This window comes from Saccopteryx leptura, chromosome 2, assembly GCF_036850995.1.
Source record: "Saccopteryx leptura isolate mSacLep1 chromosome 2, mSacLep1_pri_phased_curated, whole genome shotgun sequence".
In the NCBI taxonomy this organism is placed as follows: domain Eukaryota; kingdom Metazoa; phylum Chordata; class Mammalia; order Chiroptera; family Emballonuridae; genus Saccopteryx; species Saccopteryx leptura.
The window spans coordinates 344306759-344325799 of record NC_089504.1 but is presented as its reverse complement, the minus strand read 5'-3'; the positions used below and the strand labels follow the sequence as shown (position 1 = coordinate 344325799).

Below are 19041 nucleotides of genomic sequence, written 5' to 3'. Positions count from 1 at the left end.
GGAGGGCTGGACTATAAAATAAACTATGAACAAATCCCTGTGCACACTGCACATATCTTATTTTAAAGTAAAAAAACAAAACGGGAACAAATACAATTTTAAAATAAAGAACAAGTAAATTTAAATCAACAAACTGACCAGTATTTCAATGGGAACTATGGGCCTGCTTTTGGACGTCTTCCATTGTGCAGCCACATAATCCTTTGCGCAGTACCTCGTTCTCGTTCAGTTACTCTCAGAACACTGACTACTGATGAAAGAGGTGCCCCTTCCGGAAGTGCAGTGGGGCCGGATAAATGGCCTCAGGGGGCCGCATGCGGCCCGCGGGCCGTAGTTTGGGGACCCCTGGCTCATACATTGGTGGTGAAAATGTAAAATGTGGTATAGCCATTTTGGAAAACAGTTGGCCAGAATTGTTTTGTTTTTTAAATAAAGTTAAATATATATTTGCCACATAACTTAACACACAACTTCTAATTATCCAAAAGCAATGAAAATATATGTCCCCATAAAGACCTGTACACAAATGTTCATAGCATTTTTATTCATAATTGCCAAAAAGTGGAAACAAGACAAATATTTATGGATTTGTGAATGGCTACAAAGCACAGTATATACATACAATGGAATACTACTCAGCAATAAAAAAGAACAAATAGGGCCCTGGCCAGTTGGCTCAGCAGTAGAGCATCCCAGGTTCAATTCCCAGTCAGGGCACACAGGAGAAGCAACCATCTGCTTCTCCAACCCTCCCTCTCCCCCTTCTCTCCCTCTTTCCCTCCCACAGCCAGTGGCTCGATTGATTTGAGCATGGCCCCAAGCTGGCACTGAGGATAGCTCAACTGATCCAAGCCTCAGCCTCAGGTGCTAAAAATAGCTCGGCATTGGAGCACTGGCGCAGATGGGATTGCCAGGTGGATCCTGGTTGGGGTGCATGTGGGAGTCTGTCTCTGCCTCCCTTCCTCTCACTGAATAAAAAAATAAATAAAAATCAACCAATGAAGGCTAAGTGGAACAACACATTAATGTTTTTCCTTCTCCATTCCTCTCTAAAAAATAAAAAATAGTAGGCAATTTCACCTTTTAAAAAACTCTTGAGTAACTTCAGAATGAATAATAATTGTAGAAAGCTCAATATCAGTTCATCAAATGTAAAAAATGTTAACATGTATACTAATGTAAGATGTTACTAATAGGGGAAACTGGATGTGGGGTTTATGGGAACTCCCTGTATAAGTTTCACAACCTTTTTGTAAATCTAAAACTGTTCTATAATTTTGTTTTCTAAAAAAATTATAATTGACCTGACCAGGCGATGGCGCAGTGGATAGTGTATCGGACTGGGATGCCAAGGACCCAGGTTCGAAACCCTGAGGTCACCAGCTTGAGCGCGGGCTCATCTGGTTTGAGCAAAAGCTCACCAGCTTGGACCCAAGGTCGCTAGCGAGCAAGGGGTTACTTGGTCTGCTTAAGGCCCACGGTCAAGGCACACATGAGAAAACAATCAATGAACAACTAAAGTGTCACAATGTGCAACGAAAAACTGATGATTGATGCATCTCATCTCTCTGTTCCTGTCTGTCCCTGTCTATCCCTCTCTCTGACTCTCTCTGTCTCTGTAAAAAAAAAATTATAATTGGAAATAATAACTACCTTACTTACTAGTCAAATTCTCTATAGAAAAAGAAAGCTACAAAACCTTGAAAATCTTACTTCAGAAAAATGGATCTCAATTTGCAAGGCTAAAGCTAGAACGTAGTTTGTCATTAGTTGGAAATGGAAAAACATTATTGAAATGTTTGGAGATAAAACATTTAAGTAACAATATTCTTATTGCCTTTTTTTTTTTTAAGAAAGGCAGGGAGAGAGACGGGAACATCAAGCTGTTCCTGTATATGCCCTGACTGGGGATCAAATCAGTAACCTCTGTGCTTTGGGAAGACACTCCAACCAACCAAGTTATCTAGTCAGGCTTAATTTTTTATTTATTGATTGATTTTTAGAGAGACAGAGAGAGAAAGGGAGAGAGAGGAGAGGGGGAAATGAAGCATTCATTTGTTGTTCCACTTAGTTGTGCATTCATTGGTTGCTTCCTGAGTGTGCTCTGACCGATGATCAAACCTGCAACCTTGTTGTTTTGGAATGACACTCCAATCCACTAACCAGCTGGGGCCTTTTATGGATTTTTAGAGAGAGAAAGGGGGAGAGAGCAGGAGAGAGGAAGAGAAAGAGAGAAATATCAGTTTATTGTTCCACTTACTTATGCATTCATTGGTCGATTCTTATACGTGTCCTGACTGGTGATTGAATGTGCAACCTTGGTGTATCAGGAGAATACTCTAACCAATTGAGCTACCTAGTCAGAGCAAGGAACAATACTCTTAAACTTAAGAGAGACTGATATTAGAATATAAAAGTTCCAACCTATGGAATTCTTTCATCCACATGAAGGTGTCCCTTTACAGAAGATTGTCTTAGGGGTAAGTTTAATGTCTTTATTAGTTTCTCTTTTATAACAAATAATTTTATTAAATAGCAGGCTAAGTAACACCTGGGTGGATGGCACTGTAGATTTTTAATTTTCCATCCCATTCTTTTTCTTTTTCTTTTTTAGATTTTATTTTTATTCATTCTAGAGAGGGGAGAGAGAGAGAAGGGCGAGAGAAACAGGAAGCATCAACTTCCATATGTGCCTTGACCAGGCAAGTGCAGGGTCTTTTTTTTTTGTATTTTTCTGAAGTTGGAAACGGGGAGGCAGTCAGACAGACTCCCGTATGCGCCCCACCGGGATCCACCCTGCACGCCCACCAGGGGGCGATGCTCTGCCCATCTGGGGCATCACTCTGTTGCAACCAGAGCCATTCTAGCGCCTGAGGCAGAGGCCACAGAGCCATCCTCAGCGCCCAGGCCAACTTTGCTCCAATGGAGCCTTGGCTGCGGGAGGGGAAGAGAGAGACAGAGATGAAGGAGAGGGGGAGGGGTGGAGAAGCAGATGGGTGCTTCTCCTGTATGCCCCAGCCAGGAATCAAACCCAGGACTCCTGCATGCCAGGCCGACGCTCTACCACTGAGCCAACCGGCCAGGGCCCAAGTCCAGGATCTTGAACTGGCGACTTCAGCATTCCTGGTGGACGCCCTACTGCGCCACCACAGGTCAGGCTCATTCTTTTTCAATTCACGGTGGAGATACATAAACAGTAGCGATGAACCTACCTCTGCAAACAGCTCTAGTAACACAATGAGCGATCTGCCCACTATTTATGTATTCCACAAATATGTACTAAGCACCTACTGTGTGCCTGGCTCTGTTTTAGGCGCTTGCGGTATAACAGTGAATAAAACAAACATCCCTGCCCTGAGAAAGTTAATTCACACTGTGATACACACACTCAACATAAACCTTGACAATAATGTTATTACATTTTTATAGATAGTCCCTTCTCTATTATAATTGTGTTTACAAAAAATTCCTTTCCTCAAGTACACACTTTATTCTACTTAAGTTATCTCTTCTTCCAATGCCACACCATCCCAGCCCTGGGGAATTTCCAAGGCTTAAAATATTAAAATAGACAAACTCTCACAGAACCTCTGAAAGCACCTTCTCAGATTGGAAACTTCATTCAAGGCTCCAGGTGGGGGATTTTTCTCTCAAAGACGTCATGGCAGCAAACGCGGAGGTTCAGACCACATTTTCAATGCGGTCGTCCTACACACGGCAGTAGTTCATCCACCTCGGCTCCTTTCCTTATCCTCACCCCTCTAGCGCTAGGCTCCACACTTAGGCCACTCCATTTACAATCTCACATTTCACCTTTAAAGCCAGCTCCCAATATTCCACCGGTGGCACTGACATCCTTCCATATCCCTTCCCTTTCCCGCCCTCGAAACAATTTCTTCAGTTGTCACTTTTTACCGAAAAAGTTTGTCCCACATTTACTAACAGGCAAGTCCCAAATACAACACCTTGCTTTTTGGCTTCAAGGCTCTTTCCCTTCTAGCCTTTGATCCCCAGGAGAATTCTGGGGTGGGCAGGGATATAGGCGTGAGACCAAATTTGGAGAGAAGCTGCCGCTTATTGGGGGCTGGGACTGGTGAGGCTAGAGGCGCCCCGCACCCAAAACCTAAAGTGTCTGCACCAGCTCCACCCCGAGTGAGTGGCCCCTCATATTTTGCTGCTTAGGACCTCACTCTCGCTTCTCGCTTCACTCCAGTCCCGGCCCTGGTTTTTATTGCAACCCATGCCTCAGCACCCTCCAAACTGAGCTCGTGTCTGGCCCTCCTCTCCCACATCCCCGGTCCCTGAGAGTCTACACCTCGCCAAGGGCCCCCGCAGGTGCCACCGCCCACCCGCGCGCTCCCTACACTGGGGCTCCCGCCCACCCGACCCACCCCGCCCTCCGCCCTCCAACGGGATTCCCCGTCCCCGGGCCCGCCCCCGCTGCTCCTCCTCCCGGACACACCGCCCTCCCAGCCACAGACGCCGTCCTCGCCGGGGCTCTCTCGCCCCGTCGCCCCTTTTTCCCCCAGCCCTCGGAACCGGGAGTGGGCGCCCCGCTACCCCCAGCAGAAAGGCAGTGTGCCCCTCCGCTTCCTCCCAATTTTCTGACCCCCCTTCGCCTTTCGGTCCCTTAGGCCCCTGGTGGCAAGGTGCCACGGCCCAGCCCCACCGACCCGCCCGGGCTTGTTTACTCACTCACCCTCCATCCCGAGCCGCAGGCACCCTCCACTAGGACGCCTGCGCGCCGTGGCCCCGCCTACCGCGCCGTGGTCCCGCCCCGCGCCTCCTCCGGCGCGTGCGCACTGAGTCACCCCCGTAGGTCGGACCACCCGGGCTTCCCTTTGGAAATGTCTGTCACTTGGCGCGAACACCTCTACTCGGAAGTCCAGGTGGTACAACCCCAGACGGAGGGTTTCCAAGGTGGCCTTGTCAGGGGACAATTTTCTTGGGAAACTTCGAGGAGCCACTAATATCTTCTTGAAGAACTTACCCAGCGCTTGCATCCCCACGTCTTACTTCACTCCTTCATACTGATCCCTCACAGCTACCCAATACCTCCAAACAAGGGTTTATGAGCTCTTTTTTTTTTTTTTTTCGGAGAAAGAGAGAAAGGCAGAGAGACAGAAAGGGGGAGAAAGAGTGCGGAGAGAGAGATGAGAAGGGTTAACTGTAGTTGCTTCACCTTAGTTGTTTATTGATTGCTTCTCCTACCTGCCTTGACCTGGAGGGGAGGTAAGCCCTCAGGCAGAGCTAGTGATCACTTGCTCTCACCAGCAGTAGTGACCTTGAGCTTCTAGCCACCAACCTTGGGCTTTAAGCCAGCAACCTCGGGATCATGTTGATGATTCCATGCTCTAAGCTCAGGGGGGTAGTCAACCTTTTTATACCTACCGTCCACTTTTGTATCTCTGTTAGTAGTAAAATTTTCTAACCGCTTACCAGTTCCACAGTAATGGTGATTTAATTATTTTTATTTTTATTTTATTTATTCATTTTTAGAGAGGGAGAGAGAGGAGAGAGAGAAGGGGGGAGGAGCTGGAAGCATCAACTCCCATATGTGCCTTGACCAGGCAAGCCCAGGGTTTCGAACCGGCGGCCTCAGCATTCCAGGTCAACGCTTTATCCACTGCGCCACCACACGTCAGGCAGTAATGGTGATTTATAAAGTAGGGAAGTAACTTTACTTTATAAAATTTATAAAGCAGAGTTACAGCAAGTTAAAGCATATAATAATAATTACTTACCAAGTACTTTATGTTGGATTTTCGCTAAGTTTGGCAGAATAAATCTTTGTAAAACAACTTACTATAGTTAAATCTATCTTTTTATTTATACTTTGGTTGCTCTGCTACCACCCACCATGAAAGCTGGAACGTCCACTAGTGGGTGGTAGGGACCAGGTTGACTACCACTGCTAGCTGGTGAGCCCTCACTCAAGCCAGCTACCCTAGGGTTTTGAACCTGGAACTTCCGTGTGCCAGGTCCATGCTCTATCCATTGCGGCACCACAAGTCAGGGTATGGGCTTTATTTATTGCTTTATTTACATGTGACTTCTCTATTTCTGTCAACAATTTTCCCAATCACTTAGATTCAAATTAGCCTGTATTAAAAAGTATCTCCTCAGAAGATAAGTTACAAAGATAACTTTACCGGAGAGAAATTTGGCAGACATGGCTTTAACCAAGTGATCAAAGTTAATATATTCATATTAGATTAGGTACTTCTCAAAATGATGCAATGAGAAGGGCACAAAGTCATATCTATAGTATTCTTTTATTTATCTACTTATTTTAAATTTTTTAATTGATTTTAGAGAGAGGAGAGAGAGAGAAGGGAGGTGGGAAAGAAGCAGGAAACATCAACTTGTAGTAGTTGCTTCTTATATGTGCCTTGACCTGGCAAGCCTGGGGCTTTGAACAGGTGACCTCAGCATTCTAGGTTGTTGCTTTATCTACTGCACCATCACAGGTCAGGCTCCTTTGCAGTGTTCTTGAAAAATGCGTAAATTGAATTAAATCATGAGGAAGCATTAGAAAAATCTAAAGTAAGGGGAAATTTACATAAAAATTGGCCAGTATCTTCAAAAAATGTCAAAAGTCATCATAGAAAGAAAAGGTGAGGAACTGTCCCAAATTGGAGGAGACCAAGGAGACATGACAACTAAATGTAATGCATGATCCAGGATTGAGTCCTAGTCCAGAAAAAGGACACCAGTAGGATAATGAAATTACAATACAGTCCATAGGTTAGTTGATGGTATTTTATTCATCTTAATTCTTGGCTTTGGCAATTATGCTTCCTCAGCATTTAAGGAAAATGGCTGAAGGGATACAGGAAGTTGCTACCATTTTCAACTCTTGAAAATCTAAAATTATTTCAAAATATAAAGTTAAAAAAAATAAAACTTTTTTTTTTGAGAGAGAGAGACAGGAAGGAAGAAAGAGGTGAGAAGCATCACCTCGTAGTTGCTTTCACTTTAGTTGTGCATTGATTGCTTCTCGTACATGCCTTCACCAGGGCCAAGCCAGAGTCCCCTTGTTCAAGCCAGTGACCTTGGGTATTTCAAACCAGCAACCTTTCAAGTTTTGGGATCCTGTGGATGTTTCCCCAACAGAAGCCAGTGACCCTGTGCTGACAAGCCTGCACGCAGAGCCGGCGACCTCAGAACTTTGAACCAGCGACCCCAGTGTTCTAGGTCAGTGGTCCCCAACCCCCAGGCCGCGGACCGGTGCCGGTCCGTGGGCCATTTGGTACTAGTCCACAGAGAAAGAATAAATAACTTACATTATTTCTGTTTTATTTATATTTAAGTCTGAACGATGTTTTATTTTTTAAAAATGACCAGATTCCCTCTGTTACATTCGTCTAAGATTCATTCTTGATGCTTGTCTCATAAGTTCGACAATTATATTTAAAAATGCCAGTTTTTACGCCGGTTGCATAATTTTATTTTGTGCATTTATCTGTCCCACCCTTAAGGCCAGTCCGTGAAAATATTTTCTGACATTAAACCGGTCCGTGGCCCAAAAAAGGTTGGGGACCACTGTTCTAGGTTGACACTTCATCCACTGCTCCACCATTGGTCAGGCAAAAAATTAAAACTTAAAATACAAAATAACCTTAAATTTGTCTCCAAGTATATAACACTAAAAGCCTATACTGTTTATTTTTTTCAAATATTATTCATAACAACTATATGAAGTAGGTAGAAAGGATTTCAGTTTTACACACAAGGCTATTCTGGCGTGAGGGAGATAAAATACTTGCCTTACAAAGATGAAAAATTGTTCTGTCAGGTCTGAAACTCAGGTCTGAGGATTCCCGATTTAGTGTTCTTTTTCTTCTTTCAGAAACTTTGACTTTGCTGTTTTTCTCTTGCTTCTATTCAAATAACTACCAAATAAAGACAACATTCCTTCATGCTTGATAATTTACGATGATCTTCCTTTTCAATCCCAATACCTTCTAGATCAGTGACTTTCAAACTTGGGTCACATTAAAATCAAAATTGGGGAACCTGAATGAAATAGCTGATGGCTGCCTCCCACCCCCAGAGAGTCTGATTGATTGGTCTGAGGTTTGGACTGGGCTTCGCAAGTTCTCAGAGCGTCCCAGGTGATCCCACTGCGTGACCAAGTTTGAGGAACTTTACACTAAATAAATAATTGTTGGAAAAAAAGGATGTGAGTTATCTCAGGAGATATGTTCAGAAGATCTGATTGTCAGGACTGAGACTGGTGAGAAATTTGGAACCATCAACATGTGGGATAGTAACTAATACCATGGGAGTGGACAACATTGTTTTAGGAGAGTATGCCAAGTGACAAGAGGAAAGATAAAAAAAGTTTTGCAGCCTGACCAGGCGGTGGCACAGTGGATAGAGCATCAGACTAGGATGCCAAGGACCCAAGTTTGAGACCCTGAGGTCACCAGCTTAGGCGTGGGTTCATCTGGTTTGAGCAAAAGCTCACCAGCTTGGATCCAAGGTCACTGTCTTGAGCAAGGGTTACTCGGTCTGCTGAAGGCCCGCGGTCAAGGCACATATGAGAAAGCAATCAATGAACAACTAAGGTGTCGCAATGCACAACAAAAAACTAATAATTGATGCTTCTCATCTCTCTCCGTTCCTGTCTGTCTGTCCCTCTCTCTGACTCGCTCTCTGTCTCTGTAAAAAAAAAAAAAAGTTTTGCAATAATAAAATATGGTTACAGAAATACTTACTTTATTTATTTTTATTATTATTATTACCCAGCGACCTTGGGTCCAAGCTGGTGAGCTTTTGCTCAAACCAGATGAACCCGCGCTCAAGCTGGCAACCTTGTGGTCTTGAACCTGGGTCCTCCGCATCCCAGTCCGACGCTCTATCCACTGCTCCACCACCTGGTCAGGCTATTTTGTTTTTGAGAGAGACAGGGGAAGAGAGAGGAGACAGGAACATTGAGCTGCTCCTGTATGTGCCCTGACCCAGGGAATTCAACTGGCAACCTCTGCACTTCAGAGGAACACTGTAACCTAGCTATCCAGCTCTGGCTTAATTTGTATTGATTTTTTTTTTTTTTTTTTTTTTAGAGTGAGAGAGAGACAGAGAAAGAAAGGGAGAGAGAGGAAGGGGGAAGGGAAGTATTCCTTTGTTGTTCCATTCAGTCATGCATTCTTTGGTTGCTTCCCGTGTGTGCCTTGACTAGGGATAGCACCTGCAACCTTGTTATTTCGGGATGACGTTCTTAACTAACTAAGCTAACTGTCCAGGGTGGAAATAACCCTTGGTTTTCGTTGACTTCGGTAATTGTCGGTTTCGGTTTTTGTCGCTTTTCTCTGCGAAAAATTATATTGGTTTTTGTTGGTTGCCTTGGATTTCGTCGGCGTGCCCACGTGACCTCGCTGCTAATTTTGCGAAAACAAAGGGCAACCCACGCCTTCTCCTGCTCAGTGTGGCGTTGTTTCTGGATGTGTGGGCATCACCCCACGCTTCTAGCTAAACAATTCCATTGCTTTCCAGTGTTTTTGTGCTTTTTTTATTGGTTGCAAGTGCTAATACTACAATTACATGTGAGTGATTACTGTGTATACAGTATTCGGTGTAATGTGTTTATTTTGCGTTTTTCAGTTTCAAAATGTGCTCAATATCATTGTCCCTGTTACGTGTTTCCCTTGCTAATAAGTTAACCCTTTCCTTTTTGCTCCATCATGGGACCAAAGAAAGTTTCCAGAGCCAGCAAGCCCTTTGAAGAAGAAGGCCAGGAACACGATTGAGTTGAAGAAGGAAATCATTGAAAAATACTGTACGAAAGTTGCTCCAAGATTGCTGAAATTGGCCACATGTATGGGAAGTAGCCATCCATGATAAGTTCCATTGTGGCAAAAAGGAAGCAATAAAGGCTAATGTAGCAAAAGATGTGAATGTGCTAAAGAAACAGAGATGACAAACAACTGAAGATGTCGAACAGTTATTATTAATTTGGATCAATCAAAAACAGATAGTGATTCTGTCTCAGAGGCCATCATATGTGAAAAGGCCAGACTGTTGTATGCCAATCTTATTAAGAAAATGCCTGGGACAAGTACTAGTGCACATAGTGATTTTAAAGCCAGCAGAGGCTGGTTTGAAAAATTCAAGAGGCGCACTGGCATACACAGTATTACTAGGCACGGCGAAGGTGCAAGTTCGGACAAGTCTGGGGCCAAAAAATTTGTGTCTGAATTCAAAGATTATGTAGAGGCTGAAGGATTCATCCCCCAACAAGTCTTCAACTGTGATAAAACTGGCCTCTTTTTGAAGAAAATGCCAAAGAGGACGTTCATTACACAGGAGAAAAAGGCACTGCCAGGACATAAGCCTATGAAAGATATGTAGGCTAACTCTTTTGTTGTGTGGTAATGCTAGTGGTGATTGTAAAGTGAAGCCCTTACTGGTGTACAATTCAGAAACTCCTAGAATATTTAGCAGAAACAATGTGATTAAAACTAAATTGTGTGTGGCCTGACCAGGCAGTGGCACAGTGGATAGAGTGTCGGACTGGGATGCAGAGGACCCAGGTTCGAAACCCCAAGGTTGCCAGCTTGAGCGCGGGCTCATCTGGTTTGAAAGCCCACTAGCTTGAACCCAAGGTTGCTGGCTCCAGCAAGGGGTTACTTGGTCTGCTGAAGGCCCGCGGTCAAGGCACATATGAGAAAGCAGTCAATGAACAGCTAAGGTGTTGCAATGCACAATGAAAAACTAATGATTGATGCTTCTCATCTCTCTCCGTTCCTGTCTATCCCTCTCTCTGACTCACTCTGTCTCTGTAAAAAATAAATGAATAAATAAAAATTTAAAAAAATAAATCAAATGCTTGTTTAAAAAAAAAAGTAAATTGTGTGTGATGTGGAGGACAAACAAGAAACCATGGGTCACGAGGCTGATTTCCATTGAGTGGATGAAGTGTTTGGCCGGAGTGTGAAAAAATACCTCCAGAAAGAAGTATGGAACACAAACAAACAAAAACAAATGATAGAAAAACAAAAGAGAAGAATCAAACAAGATACAAAACTAACAGAAAGCAATTTATAAAATGGCAGTAGGGAACCCACAAGTGTCAATAATTACACTAAATGTAAATGGATTAAACTTACCAATAAAAAGACACAGAGTAGCAGAATGGATTAAAAAAGAAAATCCAACTATATGCTGCCTACAAGAAACACATCTAAGCAACAAGGATAAAAACAAATTCAAAGTGAAAGGCTGGAAAACAATACTCCAAGCAAACAACACCCAAAAAAAAAGCAGGTGTAGCAATACTCATATCTAATAATGCTGACTACAAGACAGAAAAAGTACTCAGAGACAAAAATGGTCATTTCATAATGATTAAGGGGAAGTTGAATCAAGAAGACATAACAATTCTTAATATATATGCACCAAACCAAGGAGCATAAAAATCAGAGCAGAAATAAATGAAATAGAGAACAGAAAAACTATAGAAAAAATCAATAAAACAAGGAGCTGGTTCTTTGAAAAGATCAACAAAATTGACAAACCCCTGGCAAGACTCACCAAGGAAAAAAGACACAGGACTCAAATAAATAAAATCCAAAATGAAAGAGGAGAGATCACCACAGACATCATAGATATACAAAGAATTATTGTAGAATACTATGAAAAATTATATGCCACCAAATACAGCAATCTAGAAGAAATGGATAAATTCCTAGAACAATACAACCTTCCTAGACTGAGTCATGAAGAAGCGGAAAGCCTAAACAGACCAATCAGCAGGGAGGAAATAGAAAAAACTATTAAAAACCTCCCCAAAAATAAAAGTCCAGGCCCAGACAGTTATACTAGTGAATTCTATCAAACATTCAAAGAAGACTTGGTTCCTATTCTACTCAAAGTCTTCCAAAAAATTGAAGAAGAAGCAATACTTCCAAACACATTTTATGAGGCCAACATAACCCTCATACCAAAACCTGGCAAGGATGGCACAAAGAAAGAAAACTACAGACCAATATCTCTAATGAATACAGATGCTAAAATACTAAACAAAATACTGGCAAACCGAATACAACAACATATTAAAAAAATAATACATCATGATCAAGTGGGATTCATCCCAGAATCTCAAGGATGGTTCAACATACGCAAAACGGTTAACGTAATACACCATATCAACAAAACAAAGAACAAAAACCACATGATCTTATCAATAGATGCAGAAAAGGCTTTTGATAAAATACAACACAATTTTATGTTTAAGACTCTCAACAAAATGGGTATAGAAGGAAAATATCTCAACATGATAAAGGCCATATATGATAAACCATCAGCCAACATCATATTAAACGGCATAAAACTGAGGACTTTCTACCTTAAATCAGGAACAAGACAGGGTTGTCCACTCTCTCCACTCTTATTTAACGTGGTGCTAGAAGTTCTGGCCAGAGCAATCAGACAAGACAAAGAAATAAAAGGCATCCATATCGGAAAAGAAGAAGTAAAGGTATCACTTTTTGCTGATGATATGATCCTATACATCGAAAACCCGAAGGACTCCACAAAAAGATTATTAGAAACAATAAACCAATACAGTAAGGTCGCAGGATACAAAATTAACATACAAAAGTCCATAGCCTTTCTATATGCCAACAATGAAATATTAGAAAACGAACTCAAAAAAATAATCCCCTTCACGATTGCAACAACAACAAAAAAAATACCTAGGAATAAACATAACAAAGAATGTAAAGGACCTATATAACGAAAACTACAAGGCATTATTAAGAGAAATAGAAAAAGACACAATGAGATGGAAAAATATTCCTTGTTCTTGGATAGGAAGAATAAATATAATTAAAATGGCCATATTACCCAAAGCAATATATAAATTTAATGCAATTCCCATCAAAATTCCTATGAGATTTTTTAAAGAAATGGAACAAAAAATCATCAGATTTATATGGAACTATAAAAAAACCCGAATAGCCAAAACAATCCTAAGGAAAAAGAATGAAGCTGGGGGCATTACAATACCTGACTTTATATTATAGGGCCACGATAATCAAAACAGCATGGTATTGGCAGAAAAATAGACACTCAGACCAATGGAACAGAATAGAAAGCCCAGAAATAAAACCACATATATATGGTCAAATAATCTTTGATAAAGGGGCCAACAACACACAATGGAGAAAAGAAAGCCTCTTCAACAAATGGTGTTGGGAAAACTGGAAAGCCACATGCAAAAGAATGAAACTCGACTACAGCCTGTCCCCGTGTACTAAAATTAATTCAAAATGGATCAAAGACCTAAATATAAGACCTGAAACAATAAAGTACATAGAAGAAGACATAGGTACTAAACTCATGGACCTGGGTTTTAAAGAACATTTTATGAATTTGACTCCAATGGCAAGAGAAGTGAAGGCAAAGATAAATGAATGGGACTACATCAGAATAAAAAGGTTTTGCTCAGCAAGAGAAACTGATATCAAAATAAACAGACAGCCAACTAAATGGGAAATGATATTTTCAAACAACAGCTCAGATAAGGGCCTAATATCCAAAATTTACAAAGAACTCATAAAACTCAACAACAAACAAACAAACAATCCAATAAAAAAATGGGAAGAGGACATGAACAGACACTTCTCCCAGGAAGAAATACAAATGGCCAACAGATATATGAAAAGATGCTCAGCTTCATTAGTTATTAGAGAAATGCAAATCAAAACTACAATGAGATACCACCTCACCCCTGTTAGATTAGCTATTATCAACAAGACGGGTAATAGCAAATATTGGAGAGGCTGCGGAGAAAAGGGAACTCTCATCCACTGTTGGTGGGACTGTAAAGTAGTACAACCATTATGGAGGAAAGTATGGTGGTTCCTCAAAAAACTGCAAATAGAACTACCTTATGACCCAGCAATCCCTCTACTGGGTATATACCCCAAAACCTCAGAAACATTAATACGTAAAGACACATGTAGCCCCATGTTCATTGCAGCACTGTTCACAGTGGCCAAGACATGGAAACAACCAAAAAGTCCTTCAATAGAAGACTGGATAAAGAAAATGTGGCACATATACACTATGGAATACTACTCAGCCATAAGAAATGATGACATCAGATCATTTACAGCAAAATGGTGAGATCTTGATAACATTATACGGAGTGAAATAAGTAAATCAGAAAAAACCAAGAACTACATGATTCCATACATTGGTGGAACATAAAAACGAGACTAAGAGACATGGACAAGAGTGTGGTGGTTACCAGGGGTGGGGGGAGGGAGGACATGGGAGGGAGGGAGGGAGAGAGTTAGGGGGAGGGGGAGGGGCACAGAGAACTAGATAGAGGGAGGCGGAGGACAATCTGACTTTGGGCGAGGGGTATGCAACATAAGTTAATGACAAAATAACCTAGACATGTTTTCTTTGAATATATGTACCCTGATTTATTAATGTCATCCCATTATCATTAATAAAAATTTATTTAAGAAAAAAGAAAAAAAAAATACCTCCAGGATAATCAGTTGTCATTAAGTGCCTCCTGGTAATGGACAATGCTCTTGCACATCCTGCAGGTTTGGAAGACACATTGTTGGAGGAGTTCAGTTTTATCACAGTGAAGTTCTTGCCCCCTAATGCCACACCACTCATCCAGCTCATGGACCAGAATGCCATTTCAAATTTCAAGAAACTGTACACAAAAGCAATGTTTCAAAGGTGCTTTGAGGTGACATCAGATACAGAATTGTCCTTAAGTGAGTTCTGGAAAAAAAACATTTCAACATTCTCAACTGCATTAGCCTCATAGGTAAGGCTTGGCAGGGAGTGACACCCAGGACTATAAACTCTGCCTGGAAGAAATGATGGCCAGGATGTGTGCATGAGAGAGATTTTGAAGGGTTTGAGCCTTCCCCTGATGACCCTACCCATGTGGCGCAGTCAATTGTTGATTTGGGGAAGTCCATGGGTTTGGAGGAGAGGGGTGAGGATGTGGAAGAGCTGGTGGATGACCACAGTGAAGAACTCACCACTGAAGAGCTGCTGCAAGACCTTCACCTACAAGTGCAACAGACGGCAGAGGAAGAAGCTGCTTCAGGTGAGGAGGAAGAGACAGGGGAGAATGTGCCTTCCTCAGGGATTAAGGACATCTTCTCCATGCGGAGTAAGGTCCTTATAGGGGTTTGTGGAGAAAAGTCATCCAGACAAAGCTGTTGCAGGCCGTGTCTGCAACTTGTTTAATGATAATGTCTTGCCCTATTTTAGGCAAATCTTAAAGAGGCAGCAGAAGCAGACCTCTTTGGACAGCTTTCTTGTGCGACATGGGTCCATTGACTCTGAAGCTGGTCCTAGTGCCAAAAGACCAGGAAGGAAAGTGACCCCAGATAGTGCCTTGATACCTAAAGTCCTTATTGAGGAGGATTCCCCTTCCAAACAGTAATATCTGCACCTCTCTCTCCCCTCCTTGCCGTCTTCTATACACCAAGAAGAGTCTTCAGAAAGGTAAATGTCGTCTGACTAGGCGGTGGTGCAGTGGATAGAGCGTTGGACTGGGATGTGGAGGACCCAGGTTCGAGACCCTGAGGTCGGCAGCTTGAGAGCGGGTTCATCTGGTTTGAGCAAAAGCTCACCAGCTTAGACCCAAGGTCGCTGGCTTGAGCAAGGGGTTACTCAGTCTGCTGAAGGGCCCGTGGTCAAGGCACATATGAGAAAGCAATTAATGAACAACTAAGGTGTCGCAACGAAAAACTGATGATTGATGCTTCTCATCTCTCTCCGTTCCTGTCTGTCTGTCCCTGTCTATCCCTCTCTCTGTCTCTGTTAAAAAAAAAAAATCTTTAAAATAAAAAAAGAAGAAAGGTAAATGCCATGTTAGATGTTCATTTATTCTTTACATTAGTCTTTTATATTCATTTTATATTAATTTATTATTGTTTTTAGTATTAAACACTAAATTTATTCTCTATAAAAATGTGTTTTTGGTATTTTAGAGTGTCTAGAACAAATTAATTGGATTTACATTGATTCATATGGAAATAATTGCCTCAGTTTTTGTCGGTTTTGGATTTCACCGATTGTTTTCAGACGGATTATTGAGGAAAACCGAGTTATCACTGTATACATTTGTAAGATTTTATTTATTGGTTTTACAGAGAAGAGGGGCAGAGCAAGAAGTATCAACTCATAGTTGCTTCACTTTAGTTGTCATTGATTGTTTGTCATATGTGCCTTGACCAGGCAAGCCCAGGGTTTTGAAACCACAGTCTCAGTGTTTCAGGTCAACGCTTTATCCACTGTGCCACCACAGCTTAGGCCAGAAATATTTTGAGGTGGAAAAGAAGGAAGGTGAGAGGATTTATGTCAAAGTTGTAGATCATGGCACAAGCTCCACCTCCTCAGTAAAGCCTACCAGCCCTCCTGGGTCTCTCTTACTGCAACTCCAGGACCACTTTTACACTCACTACTTCACTGTATACCTTTTTTTTTTTTTTTTTTTTTGTATTTTTCTGAAGCTGGAAACGGGGAGAGACAGTCAGACAGACTCCCGCATGCGCCCGACCGGGATTCACCTGGCACGCCCAACAGGGGGCGACATTCTGCCCACCAGGGGGCGATGCTCTGCCCCTCTGGGGCGTCACTCTGCCGCGACCAGAGCCACTCTAGCGCCTGGGGCCGAGGCCAAGGAGCCATCCCCAGCGCCTGGGCCATCTTTGCTCCAATGGAGCCTCGGCTGCGGGAGGGGAAGAGAGAGACAGAGAGGAAGGAGAGGGGGAGGGGTGGAGAAGCAGATGGGCGCTTCTCCTGTGTGCCCTGGCCGGGAATCGAACCCGGGACTTCTACACGCCAGGCCGACGCTCTACCACTGAGCCAACCGGCCAGGGCCACTGTATACCTTTTTTATACTCACAATGATACTTGGTATAGGACCAAGCCCAGGGTTTAGTAATCCTTGTTCACTGGAAATTTATAAAAACAGCTTTCCTAATCACCAACAAGCATGGGGTTCTTAGGGAAAATTTGTCTGCCAATCAATTCCTCGTCGTGTGATGGGGAAGAATTTTTCCTGAGACCAGCCTCTTTCTCAGCTGACTGTGGTTCATGAGAAACCTTCAGCCAATCTTTTTGGCCCGCTCTTCCTCCACAACTTTTTCTTTTCCAACCCTTCAGGTCTTTGTCCTATAAATTCGTAGAAAAACTCTTGGCAAGCGTTCAGCAACTGGACCTTTGAAGAACAGTCCCATTACCCCTAGCCCACTCCCCCAGCCACGCCCCCAGGCAGATCACGGGAGAAAGGAACGACTGTGTCACTGCTGGCTTCCAGTTGCTCATCTTGCTCTTAAATTGCAGGCCTTTGGGGCTGAAAGAAACTGGGCAAAGTGTGCTGAGTAGCCTAATAGAGCTTGTTCTTTTTCTGAAAGGTCCCTATTGCGGAAAAATAAAATTATGTGTTTAATTTCTGAAACTTGATGCCTGATTTGCCTTGGCAGTCGTTCTCCTGGGCTTGGCTGAGAGTCCGGCAACACTACTATATTGATTAATATCAGCTCAACTTGCTCCCTGGAGAAGAAGAGCACTATTTACTTGACTATCATCTTAAGTCCTTTTTAATTTATGTGTATTTTAGCATGATCTTATTGGCTTTAACATGCCCGTAACTGACTACTGGCCCCAGTGAAGCCCTAGGGAAGACTGCTCCGCGCAATCACCTCCCCATCACCAAGCAAAATCTTGTCCTACCAAGTGATTAGAAACAACATGGCATGTTCTGTTCCTTCTGGGGCCGGCAGGCTCTAAGTGAACTTTTGTCCCCTGCTGGTCTTCAAGCCACTGATAGAAAGAAAAGGAGATGATGCTTCCCAGAATTCAAACAGAGCTTTCTGCACTATTCCTTCCTCCCTCGCAACCTCCTCCCTTCCTTTCAGCCCCCTTTGGATGGTGACCCCTTGACTCATTCTGCCCCTCCCTTGTAAAGCCCACAGGGATATCAAATAACATCTCTGGGGGGGGGGGGGGATACAAAGGACTAAGGAAAGGTTGGGCCCCAGACAGTCCCTGACAGGAAAGTGTAAACACAGCTGTGGCGATGGGAGCAAACCATCCTCCCTCCCCCAGTTCCCACCCAGAAGCAGGGAAAGGCCTCCCTGCTGTGGGGAAACAAACAACAAAACAAAGCAAATAGGCAACCTAAAAGCCCACATAAAGGTCACCAGAAACTGGGGCTGCTGCCCAGGCCTTGGTGGGGCCAACTCAAGTGCCAGACCCTTCCCTGAACACTTAGAGGCAAAGGTAACTCCAAATCAAGTTGAGGCCTAGACATCACTGAGCCTGGAAACATGGCTCAATTTTTGAAGCCTTTCTTCCCTGGGACACTTCGTCCTCTGATCTCAAAAACCTAGCTTTCCACTCCCAGGTACTTAGTTCCTGACCTCTAGTTGCTTAAGGATCACTATAATACATTCAATTCAGCAAGTAAGAACAGGTCCACAATGAACCCTTGTCCATGGCTGTCATAAGTTTAAACTCTGAGCCTCCAAGCCAAAAATATTAGAAAGGGCCTGCTTAGCTTTTGTTAATAACAAAATAAGTTATTTCAGTAGGAAGAAACCTTCTCTTTGGAGGATTACTTAGGTGGAATCTGTGCCCTGCTTTTGCACACACTCTGAAAGCTCCAAGCCCACAGCTAGGGCGGTGCTGGCTATTCTCTATCCCTGGCACAGTTACTGCAGGGCCTTGATCCCACAGGACACGCCTATGGCATGGCACTGCCTGGGAAGTAGCCCTGATTGGGTGGACAGCTAATGAGCTGTGCTTCCTTTTGGGCCATCAGACTCCTCAACTGTAAAACTGCAGAACGAGAAAAATAACAATAGCCTTCAAATACTGGCTGCTCATTAGGTGCTTGGCAGTGTACTAAGTGTTTTACAACGGGTCGTTTCATTTCATATGAAGTCAGTAATATACTCATCCTTGTTTTTTACAGCTCAGGAAACTCGGGCTTAAAAGGATTCTGAACTTACTTCAAATCACCTAGCTGGTAAGAGGTGTGGC

General features: G+C 42.9%; 1 protein-coding gene across 5 annotated transcripts in view; it reads right to left on the bottom strand.

Moving 5' to 3' along the window:
- EZH1 (enhancer of zeste 1 polycomb repressive complex 2 subunit) overlaps nucleotides 1–4757 on the bottom strand; it is a 37400-nt gene extending 32643 nt beyond the window's left edge. For 2 of the 5 annotated variants that reach the window (XM_066364107.1, XM_066364109.1), the window contains exon 1: nucleotides 4700–4757. Coding sequence is in view for 2 of the 5 variants with exons in the window: in XM_066364109.1 (XP_066220206.1) it covers nucleotides 4700–4706 (7 nt within the window). In the remaining 3 variants the exon portion in view is untranslated. Of the gene's footprint in view, nucleotides 1–3600; nucleotides 3886–4699 lie in introns of those variants that run through there. The other 3 variants (XM_066364104.1, XM_066364106.1, XM_066364108.1) reach the window with 3 other exon arrangements.
- Nucleotides 4758–19041: the final 14284 nt, after the last annotated feature.